The following is a 19110-nucleotide window of genomic DNA, read 5'->3' on the forward strand; positions in this document are numbered from 1 at the left end:
AGCAGCCTGGGCAATATAGCAAGACTCCATATCTATGAGAAAACAACAACAACAAAAGGCCGGGCATGGTGGTGCACACCTAGAGTCCCAGCTACTTGTGAGGCTTAGGTAGGAGGATTGCTTGAGCTCAGGAGGTTGAGGCTACAGTAGACCATGACTGAGCCACTGCACTCCAGCCTGGGTGACAAAGCAAGACCCTGTCACCTAAAATAAAAAAAAAAAAGGTCAGAAGGTCGGGCCCAGTGGCTCACGTCTGTAATCCCAGCACTTTGGGAGAACAAGGCGGGGAAGATCACCTTGAGGCCAGGAGTTTGAAACCAGCCTGGCCAACATGGCGAAACCCTGTCTCTACTAAAAATACAAAAAGTAGCCAGGCGTGGTGGCAGGCGGCTGTAATCCCAGCTACTTGGGAGGCTGAGACAGGAGACTCGCTTGAACCTGGGAGGCGGAGGTTGCAGTGAGCTGAGATTGCACCACTGAACTCCAGCCTGGGCAAGAGAGCAAGACTCTGGCTCAAAAAAAAAGTGGGAGTGGTAAACAGACATAAATGGAACTCAGATTTCAATATTTTACTAGAGGTGGTAAAATGTCGGTATTGGTAGGGTATAAGTTCGTGTGTGTGCGTGTGTGTGTGTGTATGGATACCTTAAAGCAACCACTAAGAAAACTGTACAGTATAATATACTCAAAACAGTATAAATAAAACAAGAAGTTCATGACCAGCCTGGGCAATATAGCGAGACCCCATCTCTCATTTAAAAAAAAAAAAAAGCAAAAGAAAACCAAGAAGGAATCCTAAAAACTTTCAAATAACCCACAGGTGGGTAAGAAAAGAGAAACACAAGAAGGAGAAACATAGAGAAGAAACAAAATGCAAATACTAACATGGTAGACTTAAGTCCTAGAATATAAAAAATGACTTTGAATGCTAAACAGTCTAAATATGCCAACTAAGAGACATTGGCAGAAGGGATAAAAAACACGGATAAACATTAACTATACACTTTCTACAAGAAACTCACTTCAAACACAGGATAGGCTGAAAGTAAAAGGATGGAAAAATATATCATGTTGACATTAAGCAATAAAAAGCAGCAGGGAGTATGTAATATCAGATAAAGTTGACTTCACATGAAAGAAAATTACAAGAAATGAAGAGGGATAAAATATAATGATAAAAAGATCAATCCACTAAAAAGACATAGCCATCCTAAACATGGATGCACCAAATAAGAGAGCTTCAAAACAGAAGTAAAAAAAAAAAAAAAAAAAAAAAAAAAAAAAATGACCGTGTAGGCTGGGTGTGGTGGCTCACATCTATAATCCCAGCACTTTGGGAGGCTGAGGCGGGTGGATCACCTGAGGTCAGGAGTTCAAGACCAGCCTGGCCAACATGGTGAAAACTCGTCTCTACTAAAAACACAAAAATTAGCTGGGCATGGTGGTGCACGCCTGTAATCCCAGCTACTCAGGAGGCTGAGACACAAGAATCGCTTGAACTCAGGAGGCGGAGGTTGCAGTGAGCCAAGACTGTGCCACTGCACTCCAGCCTGGGTGACTGAGCGAGACTCTGTCTCAAAAACAAACAAAAAAACGAAATTACTTCGTTAAAAGGAGAAACACATGTATCTACAATTATACTTAGAAACTTCAACACCTTACTTTCAGCACTTGATAATACCTCTAGATACAAAATTAGCAAAGACATAAAACTGAACTACAAATCAGTATCTGTCATGAACTTAAGATTCAAAAATCTTCAACAAAGTATTAGTAAAGTGAATCAAACAATGTATGCAAAGAATCATATGCCATGACCAAATGAGTTTATTCCAAGGACATAAGGCTGTTTCAATATTTGAAATCCATGTCATCCACTATATATCAACAAGTAAAAAAAAAACCAACAAAAAAAAAACCCCATATGATCATATCATTAACACAGAAGAAACATCTGAAAAAGGCAACATTTATTTTATTTATTTATTTATTTTTGAGATGGAGTCTCGCTCTGTCACCCAGGCTGGAGTACAGTGGCACGATCTCAGCTCACTACAACCTCCACCTCCTGGGTTCAAGCAATTCTCCCTGCCTCAACCTCCCGAGTGGCTGGGATTACAGGCACCCACTACCACGCCTGTCTAATTTTTGTATTTTAGTAGAGATAGGGTTTCGCCATGTTGGTGAGGCTGTTCTTGAACTCCTGATCTCAGGTGATCCACCTGTCTCAGCCTCCCAAAGTGCTGGGATTACAGGCGTTAGCTACCGCACCCGGCCAACACTAATTCATAATAAAAATTCTCAGTGAGTCAGGTAATAGAGGGTAACTACCTCAACTGGATAAAGAGCATCTATAAAAAATCTGTAGCTCATATCATACTAATGGTGAAAGACTTGTTCCCCATAAGACTCGGAACAAAGCAAAGGAGTTCATTCTCACCACTCTTATTCAAGACAGTACATTCTCACCACTCTTATTCTAGTACAGTACTGGAAATTCTAGCCAGCACAATAAAGGGAAAATAAGAAATAAAAAGCATACAGACTAGAAAGGGAGAGATCACACTCTCTCTATTTTAGGAGATGATATGATTTTCTTTTTTTTTAAGACAGAGTCTTGCTCTATCGCCAGGCTGGAGTACAGTGGCACGATCTTGGCTCACTGGAACCTCCGCCTCCTGGGTTCAAGGGATTCTCCTGCCTCAGCCTCCCAAGTAGCTGGGACTACAGGAGTGTGCCATCACGCCCAGCTAATTTTTGTATTTTTAGTAGAGATGGGGTTTCACCGTGTTGGACAGGATAGTCTCAATCTCTCGACCTCATGATCCGCCTGCTTCAGTCTCCCAAAGTGCTGGGATTACAGGCGTGAGCCAACACGCCCGGCCATGATTTTCTACATTTAAAAAAATTTCCAAGGATTCTACCAAAAACAAAAAAACAAAAAAATAAATCCTCCTAGGACAAATAAGTTCAACAAGGTCTTTGAATTCAAGATCAACACACACAATCACATTTCTATACTCAAACAAGGAACATGTGAAAACCGACATTAAAAACTACAATATTAGCCAGGTGCAGTGGCTCACACTTGTAATCCTAGTACTTTGGGAGGCTGAGGCAGGTGGATCGCTTGAGCCTGGGAATTCAACATCAGCCTGGGCGACATGGCGAAACCTCATCTCCACTAAAAGTACAAAAATTAGCCGGGCATGGTGGCACGCGCCTGTAGTCCCAGCTACTTTGGGAGGCTGTGGTGGGAAGATTGCTGGAGCCTGGGAAGTAGAGGCTGCAGTGAGCTGAGATCACACCACTGAACTCCAGCCTAGGTGACAGAGTGAGACTCTGCCTCGAACAAACAAACAAAAAAAAAGCACAATTATTTATAACCCTTCAAAATTAAACCAAATACTTAGGCACAAACTTAGCAAAAGAGCCTTAGGATCTGCATGCTGAAAATTACAAAATGCTGATGAAAGAAATCAAAGAAGACCTAAATAAATGAAGAGACATATCATGTTCCTGAACTTGAAGGCCCAACATAGTAAAGACGTCAATTTTCCCCAAATTCATATATAGGACTAATACAATTACTATCAAAATCCCAGCAAGGTTTTCTGTGGACATAGACTAGATTATTCTAAAATTTATATGGGAAAATAGAAATCCAGAAGAGCTATAAAAAAACAAACAAACAAAAAAAACAACTTAAAACATAAATGAATTAAACAGAATAGAGAACCCAGAAGAAAAGACCCACACAAATATGCCAAACTGATTTTTGACAGAAATATAAAAGCAATTGAATGGAAGACAAGCAGTCTTTTCAATGATGCTACAGCAATTAAACATCTACAGGGAACCTCCCTCCCCCCAAAAAAACCCTGAATCTAAATCTCAAAACCATATACAAGATTAACATATTACCGTGTGAATGCCTCTAATTTAAAAAACATTAACATAGGCTGGGCATGGTGGTTCATGCCTGTAATCCCAGCACTCTGGGAGGCTAAGGCGGGTGGATCACCTGAGGTCAGGAGTTTGAGACCAGCCTGGCCAACATGGTGAAACCATGTCTCTACTAAAAATACAAAAATTAGCCAGCGGTGGTGGTGAGCGCTTGTAATCCTAGCTACTTGGGAGGCTGAGGCAGGAGAATCACTTGAACCCGGGAGGCAGAGGTTGCAGTGAGCCAAGATCGCGCCACGGCATTCTAGCCTGGGCGACAAGAGCGAAACTCCATCTCAAAAAATAAATAAATAAATAAAATAAAATAAATTAATTAATTAACATAGATCACACACTGAAATGAAAAATGTAAAAGTAGAAGAATATCTCCAGTTCTAAGGCTAGGCAAAGAATTCTTAGACTTCACACAAAAAGCACAATCCAAAACCAAAAAAAAAAAAGAAAAGAAAAAACTGGACCTCATCAAAATTTAAAACTTTTTCTCTTCGTAATTTCTTGGAAAAGGCATATGTTTATATAAGGCAAAATCTATAACATTGCATTGTGCAGCTTATAATGTATGTAGATGTAATATATATAACAATTATAACCAGCCTGGGTAACACAGGGAGACCCATCTCTATCCAGATAAAAAAAAGTAGCCAGGTATGGTGGTGCATGCCTATGGTCTCAACTACTTGGGAGGCTGAGGTGGGAGGATTGCCTGGACCTGGGAGGTCGAGGCTACAGTGAGCTGTGACTGAACCACTGTACTCCTGCCTGGGCTACAGAAGGACACCCTACCTCAACAAACAAATAAACAAAAATAATTATAGCTTAAAGCCTGCAGGAAATAAATAGTTGCATGGTCCTTACATTTTACGATATATTAAATCTATGTAAAAACTGTGAAGAATTTAGAATGTAAATTAAAATCCCTAGAGTAAACACACACATACAAATACTGAAAAGGGACACAAGAAACTTTTGGGTGTTCTGGAAATGTTCTGTATCTTGATTATGGCATATATCTGTCAACTCATTTAACTGTACACTATAAATACATGCAGTTTACTGTACATAAACTAAGCCTGAATAAAGTTCTTTAAAAGTAAAAAGACACACAGATAACATCATACTTAATGGGTGAAAGACCGAAAATTTTCTCACTAAGATTAGGAAAAGTACGATATTTGCTCTCAACTCCTACTCAACATTATACTAGAAGTTCCAGCAAGAACAATTTTTTAAAAAACAAACATCTAGGCCGGGCGTGGTAGCTCACACCTGTAATCCCAGCACTTCTGGAGACCGAGGCGGGTGGATCAGGAGGTCAGAAGTTCAAGACCAGCCTGGCCAAGATGGTGAAACCCTGTCTCTCCTAAAAATACAAAAATTAGCTGGGCACGGTGGCAGGCAACTGTAATCCCAGCTACTCGGGAGGCTAAGGCAGGAGAATTGCTTGAACTCGGGGGACGGAGATTGCAGAGAGCCAAGATTGCACCACTGCACTCCAGCCTGGGTGACAGAGTAAGACTATGTCTCAAAAAAAAAAAAAAAATCTAAATTGGAAAGCAAAATTAAAACTATCTCTATTCCCAGATGACATGATCTTATTATAGAAATTCCTATAGAATCTACAAAAAAACTATTAGAGCTGATAAACAAATTTAGCAAAATTATAGGATATAAGAGCAACTCACAAAAATCAGTTGTATTTGTATGCCCTAGCAATTAACAATCCAAAATGGAAATTAAGAAAACAACTCCATTTATAATAACAACAAAAATAATAACTTAGGAAAAAACTTTACAAGGAATTGTAAAGACTTGTGGAACATTATGCAGCCATAAAAAAGAATGAAATCATGTCCTTTGCAGCAACAAGGATGTAGCTATCCTAGGCGAACTAACACAGACACAGAAAGCCAAATATCACATGTTCTCACATATAAGTGGGAGCTAAACACTGGGTACATGTGGACATAAAGATGAAAAGAGTAAACACTGGGGACTAATAGAGGGGAGAGAAAGGGATGGGGAAAAAAGCTGAAAAACTAACCATTGGGTATCATGCTCCACATCTGAGTAATGAGTTCAGTCATACCCCAGACCTCAGCATCATGCAATATACCTCTGTGACAATCCTGCACACGTACTCCCTGATTCTAAAATAAAAGTTGAAAAATAAAAAAAAAAAAGATTTGCTTGCTGAGAACTACAAAATACTGCTGAAATTAAAAACTAACTATTTTTCCCCAGCTTTATTGAGGTATAATTGACAAATAAAAACTGTATATATTCAAGATGTACAATGTGATGATTTGCTATACATATACACTGTGAAATGATCACCACAATAAAATTAACATATCAACCACAACACAAAGTTACCCTTTGTACATGTATGTGTGGTGAGGATACTTAAGATCTCTTTTAAGGCTGGGCGCAGTGGCTCACGCCTGTAATCCCAGCACTTTGGTAGGCTGAAGTGGGCGGATCACTTGAGGCCAGGAGTTCGAGACCAGTCTGGACAACATGGCGAAACCCCGTCTCTACTAAAAATACAAAAATTAGCTGGGTATGGTGGCATACGCCTGTAGTCTCAGCTACCTGGGAGGCTCAGGCATGAGAATCACTTGAACCCAGGAGGCAGAGGTTGTATGAGCCGAGACTGCACCCCTGCACTCCAGCCTGAAGAACAGAGTGAGACACTGACTCAAAAAAAAAAAAAAAAAAATTTCAAGTAAACAATATGTTGCATCCCTAGAACTTATTCATCTTATAAGTAAAAGTTTACACCCTTTAACCAAGTCTCTCCATTTCTCCTACTTCTCAGACCTTGGCAACTACTGTTCTATTCTCTGCTTCTATGAGTTTGATATTTATAGATTCCACATATAAGTAAGATCATACAGTATCTTTATGTATCTGGCTTCACTTAGTATAATGTCCTCCTGGTTCATCCATGTTGTCACAAATAGCAGGATTTCCTTCTTTTTCAGTGGCTGATTTCCTGAATTTCCTTCTTGATATACATATATATACACATACATATACATGTATATGCACACACACCACATTTTTGTTATCCATTCATCTGTCAACACTTAAGCTGTTTCCATATCTTGGCTATTGTGAATAAAGCTGCAATGAACATGAGGGTGCAGGTATGCCAAGATACTGATTTCTTTTCGTTTGGATATATGCCCAGAAGTGGAATGGCTGGATTGTAAGGTAGGTTTTTGTTTTTTTTTTTTTTTTTTTTTTTTAATTTTTTGAGGAACTTTCATACTGTTTTTGAGACAGGGTCTTGCTCTGCTGCCCAGGCTGGAGTGCAGTGGTGCAGTCAGGGCTCACTGCAGCCTTGACCTCCTGGGTTCAAGGGATCCTTCTGCCTCAGCCTCCAGAGTAGCTGGGACTATGGGATACATGCCACCACACCTAGTTAATTTTTAAATTTTTTTGTAGAAACAAGGAGGTCTCACTATGTTGTCCAGGTTGGTCTTGAACTCCTAGGCTAAAGTGATCCTCGTGCCTCAGCCTCCCAAAGCATTGGGATCACAGGTGTGAGTCACTGCACCTGGCCTCATACTGTTTTCCATAATGGCTACACCAATTTACATTCCCATCAACAGTGTACAAGGGTTCCCTTTTCTCCACACCTTTGCCAACACTTAAAGAACACCTAATTTAATGAAAGGACATCCATGTTCTTGGACTCGAAGACTTCATATTATTAAGAGACAATACTACCCAAGAAATATACAAAGTTAACACAATGCCTATCAAAATCCCAGCTGGCTTTTTGGACCCAACTTGACAAGCTGATCCTAAAATTCATGTGGAAATGCAAAGGACTCAGAGGAACCAAAATAATCTTGAGAAAGGAAAACTAAGTTGGAAGACTCATATTTTTATGGTGAATTTATTGTCAACAAGGGTGCCAAGGCTATTCAATGGGCGAATAGTCTTTTGAATAAATGGCACTAGAAAAACTGGATGTCCACGTGGAAAGAATGAAATTGGACCCCTACCTCAAACTATATACAAAAATTAACTCAAAATGGATCAAAGACCCAAATTTAAGAGCTAAAATTTAAAACTCTTAGAAGAAAATATAGGAGAAAATCTTTATGACCTTGGATTAAGCAATAGTTTCTTAGATATGACACAAAAAGCACAAAGTAACCAAAGAAAACATTGAGAAATTGGACTTTATCAAATTAAAAAAAAAATTATGCCACAAAGGACACCATCAAGAATGTGAAAAGACAACGCACAGAATGGAAGAAAATATTTGTAAATCATACATCTGATAATGGTCTAAGTATCCAGAATATATAAAGAACTCATAACTCAACAATAAAAAGACAAAAAGATACCCAATTAAAAACTGGGTAAAAGGGTTAGGCGCAGTGGCTCATGCCTATACTCCTGGCACTTTGGGAGGCCAAGGTGGGAGGACTGCTTGAGACCAGGAGTTCAAAACCAGCCAGGGCAATATGGCGAGACCTCAACTCTACAAAAAATAAAATAATAAAACAAAAACTGAGCAAAGGATTTCAATAGCTATTTCTCCAAAGACAATAAAAGAAGATACATGAAGGACCTATATGCATATAAAAAGATGCTCAACAATATTAGTCTTCAGAAAAATGCAAATCAAAACCACAATGAGATACCACATCACACCCACCAGGATGTCTACAATAAAAAAGACAGATAACAAGTGTTGGTAGAGATGTGGAGAAAGGGAAGTCTTTTCAACAGATGAAGCTGTTAGGATATTCCTAGAGGAAAGAAAAAAGAACCTTGACCCCTTACTTCACAGCATTCATAAAAATTAATTCAAGATGAACCATGGACTTAAACATAAAACTATAAACCATATGAAAGTTTCCTTGTAACTTGGGTGTAGGCAAAGGTTTCATGGGCCACAGAAAGTGGTAACTACAATAGAAAAACTTTGATGAATCAGACTTCATCAAAATTAAATACTTTGTCTCATTAAATGAGACCATTACAAAAATGAATGGCAATATACAGACTGGAGAATATATTTATAAAACATGTATCTGAGAAGGGACTTGTATAATCCAGAATATATAAAGAATTTCTGTAAGTCCATAATAAAAAGGGCAAATAAAATGGGCAAATGACTTGAACAGGCACTTCACAAAGAAAGATATACAAAGGCCAACAAATACATGAAAAGGTACTCAACATCATAGTCATCAGGGAAATACCGATTAAAACCACGATGAGATGCCACTATACAGAAGCTAGAATAACTAAAATTAAAAATGCTGGTGAGGGTGTGGAGCTCTCATACATTGCTGGTGTTAGTGCAGCCAATTTGGAAAACTTCCAATTTCTTAAAAAGTCAAACACTTATTCTATGACCCAGCAATTCTACTTCTAGGTATAATTCAAGAGAAATGAAAACATGTTTACAAAAAAAAAAAACTTATATAGGGATGTTCGTTGCAGCTTTATTCACAGTAACCCAAAACTAGAAATCATTTAGCTGTTGGTGAATAGTAAAACAGATAAACAAATTTGGTATATTCATAAAATGGAATATTATCCTGCAGTTAAAAAAAAGAAAGAGCTGGCTGGGCGGATCACCTGAGGTCAGGAGTTCCAGACCAGCCTGACCAACGTGGAGAAACCCCGTCTCTACTAAAAATACAAAATTAGCTGGGCGTGGTGGTGCAAGACTGTAACCACAGCTACTCGGGAGGCTGAGGCAGGAGAATCACTTGAACCCGGGAGGCAGAGGTTGCGATGAGCCGAGATCGCGCCATTGCACTCCAGCCTGGGCAACAAGAGCGAAACTCCATCTCAAAAAAAAAAAAAAAAAAAAGAGCTACTGTTACATACACAACATGGATCAATCTCAAAAACATGTTGAATGACAGAAGCCTTACACAAGAATATATATTATATTGTTCCAATTATATGAAGGTCTAGAATGGGCTAAGCTAATCTATGGTGAAAAAATTAGCTAGGCATGGTGACTTACATCTGTAATTCCAGCACTTTGGGAAGCCAACGTGGGAAGACTCTATGAGCCTAGGAGTTCAAGACCAGCCTGGACAACATGGCAAGACCCCATCTCTACAAAAAAATTAAAAACTTAGCCAGGCGGAGTGGTGCACACCTGTGGTCCCAGCTACTCGGGAGGCTGAGGTGCAAGGATGGCTTGAACCAGGAGGTCAGGGCTGCAGTGAGCTGTGTTTGCACCACTACACTCCAGCCTTTGCAAAAGAGCAAGACCTTATCTCAAAAAACAACAAGAAATAATCAACAGCGGTTGACTCTAATGGATGTGGAGAAGACTGACTGGGAAGGGGCATGAGGGAACTTTCTCTGGAGTAATGGCAGTATTCTCTATCAGGTGGGCAAGGCTTCAGGCCAAATCTGGCACATCACCTGTTTTTGTGAGCAAAGGTTTATTGGAACACAGTCGCGCCTATTTGTTTACATATTTATGGTTGTTTTCATGCATAGAACAGCAGAACTGAGTAGCTGCAACAGAGATTATATAGTCTGCAAAGCCTACAATATTTACTATCTAGACATTTACAGAAAAAGGCTGTCAACACCTCTTCTATGTCTTGATAACGGTTGGGGTTACACAGGTGTAAGCATTTGTCGAAACTCATGAATTATGATTTATGCATTTTACTGTATATACATTTAAACTAAAAAATATAAATACTGAGTTCTAGTCAATGATACGTATTTATGGATGATGTATACTGATGTTAGCAACTTCCTTTAAACTTTGAAATGCACCAGAAAAATAAAATGGATTAATAAAGGGATAAAGGGATAAATAGGTATGTGATAGAGCAAATAGAGCAAAAGTTAACTGTATAATTTAGGTGTTAGGTGCGCCACTGCACTCCATCCTGGGCGAAAGAGTGAGACTCCATCTCAAAAAAATAAAACAAAACAAAACAAAAAACAATTAAGTTGTCTCTAGCTGGAGAAATAACAAGTAATTTTTCACTGCTACAATTTTTTCCAATATTCTGTATATTTCAAATTTTTCTTAGTAAGATGTCGGGGAAAACTTTTTAATTAGGTAAGGAAAGTATACAACACATGCAATCTGCCCACAGAATGAACATTAAAGTCCAAAATACTTTGTTAATTACATCTGTGTAGTGCAGAAAAACAAAAACAAAAACAAAAACAAAAAAAAAAAAGGAAGAAGAAAAAATGGTTTGTTAAACCCCTTAATCTAAAATCATAAATCCCAGAATAGCATGCCCCTGTCTGAAGAAACTTCAGCTGCAAAGATCTTTATTTATTCTCGCTCAGTCCTGTTAGGAGTCAGCACACACATACTGAAATCCATTATAAATTTATAATTTATTGATGAAGAGGAGATTTTATAAATAATGGGATTCCTAGGGTTGGTGTGAGGATGTACATGTAATGTCTTTGGAATAGTATTTGGCAATAAGAATCACTCAACAGTATTATCTCACAAAGGCAAATGCTTTATTATAAATGTAGAACAATAAGAGAACCATAGGTTCCAAACGTTTTAGGACTAAAGGATCTTGGAAAGCTACACTTGCCTCCTTGCTGTTTTCCAAACATGCCAGATAAACTTCTCCCTTAGGGCCTTTGCACCTGTTATTCCCTCTGTCTGAAATATACATTACTGACTCCCTCACTTCCTTCACGTGTCTGCTCAAATGTTACCTTCTCAATGAGACCTACTCTGATGGCCATCTTCCTTAAAACTGCCACCCACTTTCCTCCTTTTCCTGCTCTACATTTTCCCCAAAGCACCTTGTACTATATAATTTCCTTTTTATAATGGTTATTGACAATCTTTCCCCATTAGACAACAAACCTCAATGACAGAAGGGGTTTTTGTATTTTATTCACTGTTATATCCTAAGTAGGTCCTCAAATTTTTTTTTTTAATTGTAGTCATCTGGTCTAATCCCTACACTTTACAGATGAGAACATTTAGAAAAGACCTGAATCAAGGTCACCCAGTAAGTAAGGAAAAGAGTCAGGAACACGGACTGTGATTTCCACTGAAGTGCTATATCTATTATAGTTGACTATCATCCTGACCCTTAAATATCACAGAAAAATCACAATCATCCTCATTTTCCCCCACAAGGATTTACCTTTGGAATTTCTTAGCCTTGTAAATGCTGCTGTGTGTGTAACATAGAAATGCTCTGAAAAGCAGTGGAAGCGTCTACCAGAATGCTAAGTGTCAGGAGATGAACTGAAGATTGCTGATTTGGAAGGGCTATCCCAGAGCTTTGACAGAGGGTCTGCTGTTGTAATTGTGGCTCTGATGACCCAGAAACAGGTGCTAAGCTGTAAGATGGCTACCACTGTGGCTGGTCAGCAGACTGCTGCTGGATGTATGCTGGCTGGTATTGTGCTAGGCTTTTCTGTAGGGGAAAAGTCTGACTGTTGTCTAGTGCCTGAAGTACTTGAGGCTGCTCTAAAGGCCGTATTATATATTGTTGTTCCAGGGCTGCCAGTTGCAACTGTTCTTGCAACGGATGTATAATCTGGACCGTGTGTGTAATGGTGTTTGGAATACCTGGTTAACGGCTGAACTTGCTTAGGTGCCTGTGAATGAGGTACCTGCTGCTGGACAGCAGCATGTTGACTAAACAAAGATTGCTGTTGATTTATGGGGCCTTCCTGAGTAGACAACTGATGGGTTTCCTGTGCTTGTCTATGAGATGAATGAGTCATCTGCTGCTGCTGAATGAAAGCTAAGTGAGAAACCTGGCTTGGTGCTAGATGTGATTGGGAAAACTGCTGAGAAATGTGGGGGCTATATCTGTGCCTGTGAAGAGGCCTGCTGAATGAAGGACACCTGCTCAGGGTTTTGAAGCTGTCCTTCCACTGCCCTCTGAGATATAATGCTAGTTGACTGGGCCTGAGCTTTTAGCTCCTGGTGTCCAAAACTGACATCTGCTTGGGATGGAGTCGCTGAAAGCTGGATATTAAATAAAGGCTCAGTAGAACGTGTCCGTGTATCTAAGGTTGATATTAAATACATCCTTTGTTCCAATGTTGAAGAAGAACTACCTTGGGGTTGTGTTAAACAGGCTTGTTGCTCAAAAGTCTGTGCTACAAATGGTGGTACAGAGAATAACTTCTGATCTGCAGAGTTTGTCTGTCATGTGTACTTGCTTGCTATCAGGAGGGCTTATTGTATATGCCTGCTGGGTTATGAAGACTGCATGTTCAGCTGTCTGGATAGTGTAAGCAGTTTGTCCTAAATAAGATACATGCTCAAGAGACAGTGCCTGATAAGCAGGCTGTTCCATAGGTTGCACAAGGTAAGCTGCCTGGATTACATATGCTGCCTGGTCTGGAAAAGGTGACTGAAGCGGAGGTTGCACTAGATAAGCAGGCTGCACGTGAGTCTTTGCCAAATATGAGGGCTGTACTGCAGCTGGGACTGGATAAGAAGTCTGCATAGAATAGGCTGGCTGTGATCTCGGTGGTTGTACAGTGTAAAGAGGATGCTCCAGGACTGGCAGTGAATAAACAGGCTGTTTATGTAGTGGAGCCTGAATTGAGTAAGTTGGCTGTGATGAGTAAGAAGTTTGTTCCTGGGGACATATCACAAAGGGCAGCTGCTCAGGAGTCTTCAATGGGAAGGATGATAATTCTGCAGGTGGCCCTGGATAAGTGTGTTGAACAGAATAAGAAGGCTGTTCCAGGGACTGAATCACATTTTCAATACCACTCTTTGGCTGTTGCTGACTTGCAAGAGCTTCAGACTCTTGCAGAATATAATCCTGCTGAAAATTTTTCTGTAGAGATGCCAAAATCTTAGGTTGTAAAATTAATGACTGTTGCTGAATAGAGGCTTGGAAACAATGCTCCTTCAAACGCACAGTCTGGCTTTGTGGCATTGAAGAATCTGAAGTTAGAGACTTCCGATGGGTATGGCTGTGATACTGAATGTATCTTTTGGGAAGAATGCCCCCCAATGGAATTAGAAGGGAGCTGAGCTGTACCAGCAGCATTCTGTGCACTGCTCACATGTTGGAGAGAAGAATGATTCAACAAATCTTGAGGGTGATTAACCGGTAAGAAACTAGAAGTTTGGCAGCTGGTGCTTTGGTTAATGCCTAATTCCCACTTCTAGGATCACACTCAAGTTGAAGACCAACTGTTGGATGCTGGGAAGTCATCTGTGAAGCAGACAATATCTGAGGAGAAACTGCAGAAAGAATTGGTTGTGGCCGGGAATGGTGGCTCACACCTGTAATCCCAACATTTTGGGAGGCCCAGACGGGCAGATGACTTGAGGCCAGGAGTTCAAGACCAGCCTGGCCAACATGACAAAACCCCATCTCTACTAAAAATACAAAAATTGGCTGGGCATGCTGGTATGCTCCTGTAGTCCCAGCTACTCGGGAGGCTGCGGTGGGAGAATTGCTTGAACCCAGGAGGCAGAGGTTGCAGTGAGCTGAGATCACACCACTTCACTCCAGCCTGGGTGACAGAGTGAGACTCTGTCTAAAAAAAAAAAGAAAGAAAGGATTGGTTGTGGAACTCCAGTAACTGACAAGTCTAAAGTCATAGGTTGGGCTAAAGTTTTTCTATCTGCTCCAAAGGCCAGCTACAGGTACAAGGAGAATTCAAATTATAAATGCATATACTATGCCCATTTTAATGGGACTTTCCCAGACATACTGATAGAGAAAATAATGCTATGTTTCAAAAATTTCAGCAAATTATCAAAAAGGTGCTAGGTATAGCATTAGTCCTATAAAAATCTTAATACCATGAGTAAATGCTAGTTAACTGAATACACTAAGGGGTTGAGACCAGTCACAGCAGTATAACACTCATGGTTTCTTATTTATTGCATTTACTGTGTAACTCATTCAAACCCTGGCAGAGATTCTGAGTATCCGAATCTGACATCGTCACACACCTGACAGTGGAAGTCCCATGAGAAAGCTCAAAGGATTTCAGTATCATTCCTAAAATGAATATAGATACTCTCTCAGGAAGAAAGGAGAGAATTGGCAGAAATAAATACCGATTGGCTGCAATAATTCCTAGAATTTGGGTTACCATGCTCATAAAAAGACCCATATAATCAAAGTTATTGCTTATGTGGCTTCTATATATTAGGTGAAAAGGGCAGGCTACAAAAAATCGTTATGTATGTGATATACACGTATATATATAAACAAAGTTATACATGTGTACATAGAAAAAAAGATAAATCTAAAGGCTATACCTCAAACATAAACAATAAGTTGTCGGCCGGGCGCGGTGGCTCACGCCTGTAATCCCAGCACTTTGGGAGGCCGAGGCGGGCGGATCACGAGGTCAGGAGATCAAGACAATCCTGGCTAACACGGTGAAACCCTGTCTCTACTAAAAATACAAAAAATTAGCCGGGCATAGTGGCACGTGCCTGTAGTCCCAGCACTCGGGAGGCTGAGGCAGAAGAATCGCTTGAACCTGGGAGGCGGAGGTGGCAGTGAGCCGAGATCGCGCCACTGCACTCCATCCTGGGCGACAGAGTGAGACTCCATCTCAAAAAAACAAAACAAAACAAAACAAAAAAACAATGAGCTGTCTCTAGCTGGAGAAATAACAAGTAATTTTTCACTTTCTTTTTCATAACTTTATGGGCTTTATTTTAAAATAAGCAAATAACACATTGATAATTAAATTTTTGGAACACATTTTAAAATACACATACCTGTATGCTTATGTAAATTGAACCTAAGTTAAATTTAAACACCGATTCAACACACTTTGCATTATAGGATTAGAAAGAGGCAAATCAAACTCCCACACGAGCTCAATTACAAATAGGCACCATATCACTTATAAATACTAGTCAAATATCTGGCACCTTCAACTATATCAAATCAAATCTACCCCTAGCAGATTTTAAATGCATCTGGCATTTGTCAAGTACATGCATGCTTTCCCCTATAAGACTGGGCTCTTTGAGGGCAAGGATCATGTTTATTTTATTTCATATCCCCAGAAGGTGGTAATCATTAAAAGTCTGATGATGAACTGATAATATACTAATTTCTTAAAAGATGCACCAGCAGCTAGCTAAACCAGGCACTCTCTGTTAGCTAGTAGCTATCAGATCATCTCACTCCTAGAGAGGGAAGACAAATGCAAGGTATGGTAGGAGGTGAGGGGAGAAAATGGGGTAATGGCAAAGAAAAATGCAACCATGCATCCAGAATCCATAACCTAGGGAACCAGGATACAGTCTTAATATATAAACTCACACAAAGACTGTTAACTCATTGTCAGAAATGAATAATGCTGACTTTAAGAGTCTGAAAGACAAAAACACTTCTTATTTCTCCTACAGAAATAAACATAAACCAAAACAAGAGTTTAGATGAACATGCTAAAAATTATGAAAATCTATGAAATACTATTTCTAATTAACTGCAACATACATCCCTCTATGTTCAAATCAGGTTGGAAAAGTTTAATACAAAGAACAAATAATCATTAATAAGAGGAAGAGATCAGTCCTAAATAAATCTTTTGTTCACATATACTGACTTCTCTGTTTCTTCTCCAATTATACAAGCAGTATCTCAAGATTCTAGTTACACAATGTTAGGCACATTAAGAGGAATGTCTTGGGCCAGGTGCTGTGGCTCATGCCTGTAATCCTAGCACTTCAGGAGGCCAAGGCAGGCGGATCACCTGAGGTCGGGAGTTTGAGACCAGCCTGACCAACATGGAGAAACCCCGTTTCTACTAAAAATACAAAAAATTAGCTGGGCATGGTGGCTAATGCCTGTAATCCCAGCTACTTGGGAGGCTGAGGCAGGAGAATCGCTTGAACCTCGGAGGTGGAGGTTGCAGTGAGCCGAGATTGCACCATTGCACTCCAGCCTGGGCAGCAAGAGTGAAACTCCGTCACACACACACACACAAAAAAAGAGGAATGTCTTGGGTGAAGGAAAGCATAAACAACTTTTAGCTTTTGGTGACCTTTCTCTAAACTATAATGAATTTATAAAAGAGAACCTTTGCCTGTCAGAAAATCTAGGCAGTATTAAATTTATTTAAATGAATACAGAACCTCTAAAATGTGTCTTACCTTTATCTGTGGGACCTTCTGAACAGTTAATGGGGAAACCTGGGGTTGTGAAACAACTGTTGGTCCAAGCACATGTACAGGTAAAACAGTGGACTGACCTTGTACCAAAGGCAAAATCTGCGGCTGAGTCAGCTTTGGCTGCTTCTGTAACTGTTAAAATAAGGGGAAAAAAAGATTAAAGATAAACTTTCCCATTTACAGTAAGTACACTGATTATATATTTAAATATAACAGTTCACCTCACCCCTGAAACTTGCTGGTAATGTCCTACTAGTTGCTGAGATGAATAAATTTGTCCTGGGACATTTATTTCAGCCTGCGGGATGTTAGAAACCATTTGAGAGCCCATCGTTTGATTTGAGGAATAGGCTACACTGGGCTGACTTGAAGTATCTGAATGTATAACTGATGCAGCTCCTGCCTCAGACAAATTGTCACCTATAACAAAGAAAATAAGTAACAAGTAGAAGGGAAAACTTGAAGCACAAAATGTCCAAATGGTATAGGTAATGGTGTTTCTTTAACAGCTTTTTTACTCTGAGAACCTGACATAGCTTCAAATAAAATATTTACACTACAGCATTAATCAAAAACCGGCATGTAAACTCTTATCAAGCAATGAAATGTTGACATTGTAGTATAACTAAAATTTTCTTAGTAAAGCAAACCTAAAAACAGAGAATCAGACAAAAATCAACTCCATTTGCTGGCCATGTCACATATATCCCTAACTAATCTACTCTTGACATAAGGATTTCAGTAAAATATGTCATATTCTCTTTCTCCTATAACCTAGAATACTGTCTTTGTAGAACAATAGGTTATTACTATGCAAATACTGTGTCCTTCTGGAAAAGAAAATGCATTACAGCAGAAAATTAGAGGAATTGTGTTAATGTTATACTTGAGGGTCCCTTCTAAAATACAAAGGATCTTAAAGACTAGAAAATTCCTTCTTGAGGAATAAATTTTATCTTTAGTTCTAAATTTTCTTTATTAAAAGATTTATGTGGCTGGGCGTGGTGGCTCATGCCTACAAACCCAACACTTTGGGAGGCTGAGGCGGGCAGATGGCTTGAGCCCAGGAGTTTGAGACCAGCCTGGCCAATATGGTGAAACCCCATCTCTACCAAAAGAAAATACAAAAATTAGCCAGGTGTAGTGGCATGCACTTGTAGTCCCAACTACTCAGGTGGCTGAGGTGGGAGGATCACTTGAGCCTGGGGAGGTTGAGGCTGCAGTGAGTCATGATCGCACCACTGCACTCCAGCCTGGGTGACAGAGCAAGGCCCTGTCTCAAAAAAAAAAAAAAAAAGATTTATGTTAGACCCTCAAAAATGACAATAAGGTTATTTATACCCCAAACTAAACCACATGATAGATTATAATCCTTCTGCAACTAGCACCTTAGAAGAATCACTTAACAGAACAGTTTCTTAATTTTAAAATAAGGAAACTAGCTGGCTTGTCTATTTTGGGGGTTTTCTGAAGGCTTGATAAAATGATAGATAACAGAATGCTCTGAAAAACACAGAAGTGCTATTTAAAGACAAGCAAATACACAAAAAAGAAAAGAAACAGAATGCGCCATTGACCACTGCCCTTCAAAATAAATAAAGATTAGGGAATATAATTGCACATGTGTTTGCTTTTACGAGCTGTAACTGTGTTACCTGCAACAGAGGAGCAGTGCTGCTGTGGTTTTCTTTGTAGAAGTTGTTGTCTAACATGTTGATCAACTTCAGTTTCTTCACATTCAGCCCCAGTTTGCTGAGTGGGAGCAGGGGGCAAAGTTGTATTCTGGGGCTGAGGGAATACATTCCCCATAGACTTGCACTGAGAATCCCTGCGTTCTTCCAAACAGCCAGCAGGCTTCTTCTCTCTTGTCTTCTTTATCGGTGTCACCCGGTCTCTAATGGATTTAGCAACAGCTTTGGAATCACTTTCATGGAAGAACCCAGACTTGACCTACAAACAAAACACAGTAAGCAAAAACTACTTCTTTAACATTTAAGATTTTAACTTTTTTTTTTTTT

General features: G+C 39.6%; 2 protein-coding genes across 7 annotated transcripts in view; both read right to left on the minus strand.

The window, feature by feature from the left end:
• WNK3 (WNK lysine deficient protein kinase 3) overlaps positions 1-19110 on the minus strand; it is a 169938-nt gene that overhangs the window by 87891 nt on the left and 62937 nt on the right. For all 5 annotated transcript variants that reach the window (XM_077989069.1, XM_001089789.4, XM_077989071.1 and 2 more), the window contains 3 exons: positions 18748-19042; positions 17319-17512; positions 17075-17224 (listed from right to left, as the gene is read on the minus strand). In XM_077989069.1, coding sequence (XP_077845195.1) covers positions 17075-17224; positions 17319-17512; positions 18748-19042 — 639 coding nt within the window. The remainder of the gene's footprint in view (positions 1-17074; positions 17225-17318; positions 17513-18747; positions 19043-19110) is intronic.
• Positions 7188-15357, minus strand: LOC144338677 (uncharacterized). 2 transcript variants are annotated; one of them, XR_013412972.1, is made up of 2 exons: positions 12328-15351; positions 7188-7275 (listed from the first exon to the last, which is right to left on the minus strand). XR_013412972.1 is itself a non-coding variant. In XM_077989095.1 (2 exons), the coding sequence occupies exon 2, from the start codon at positions 13986-13988 to the stop codon at positions 13068-13070; it is 921 nt and encodes a 306-aa protein (XP_077845221.1). In that variant the 5' UTR covers positions 13989-14484; positions 15218-15357; the 3' UTR covers positions 11445-13067. The 2 variants fall into 2 exon arrangements, 1 of the variants encoding a protein (XP_077845221.1); XM_077989095.1 differs by lacking the exon at positions 7188-7275 and having other exon boundaries at positions 11445-14484; positions 15218-15357.

This window comes from Macaca mulatta, chromosome X (assembly GCF_049350105.2).
Source record: "Macaca mulatta isolate MMU2019108-1 chromosome X, T2T-MMU8v2.0, whole genome shotgun sequence".
Lineage (NCBI taxonomy): Eukaryota > Metazoa > Chordata > Mammalia > Primates > Cercopithecidae > Macaca > Macaca mulatta.

What these genes read in the sequence shown, in the direction of transcription:
- LOC144338677 (XM_077989095.1), bottom strand. Translation starts at nt 13,988, where the DNA reads ATGCTGCTGGTACAGCTCAGCTCCCTTCTAATTCCATTGGGGGGCATT.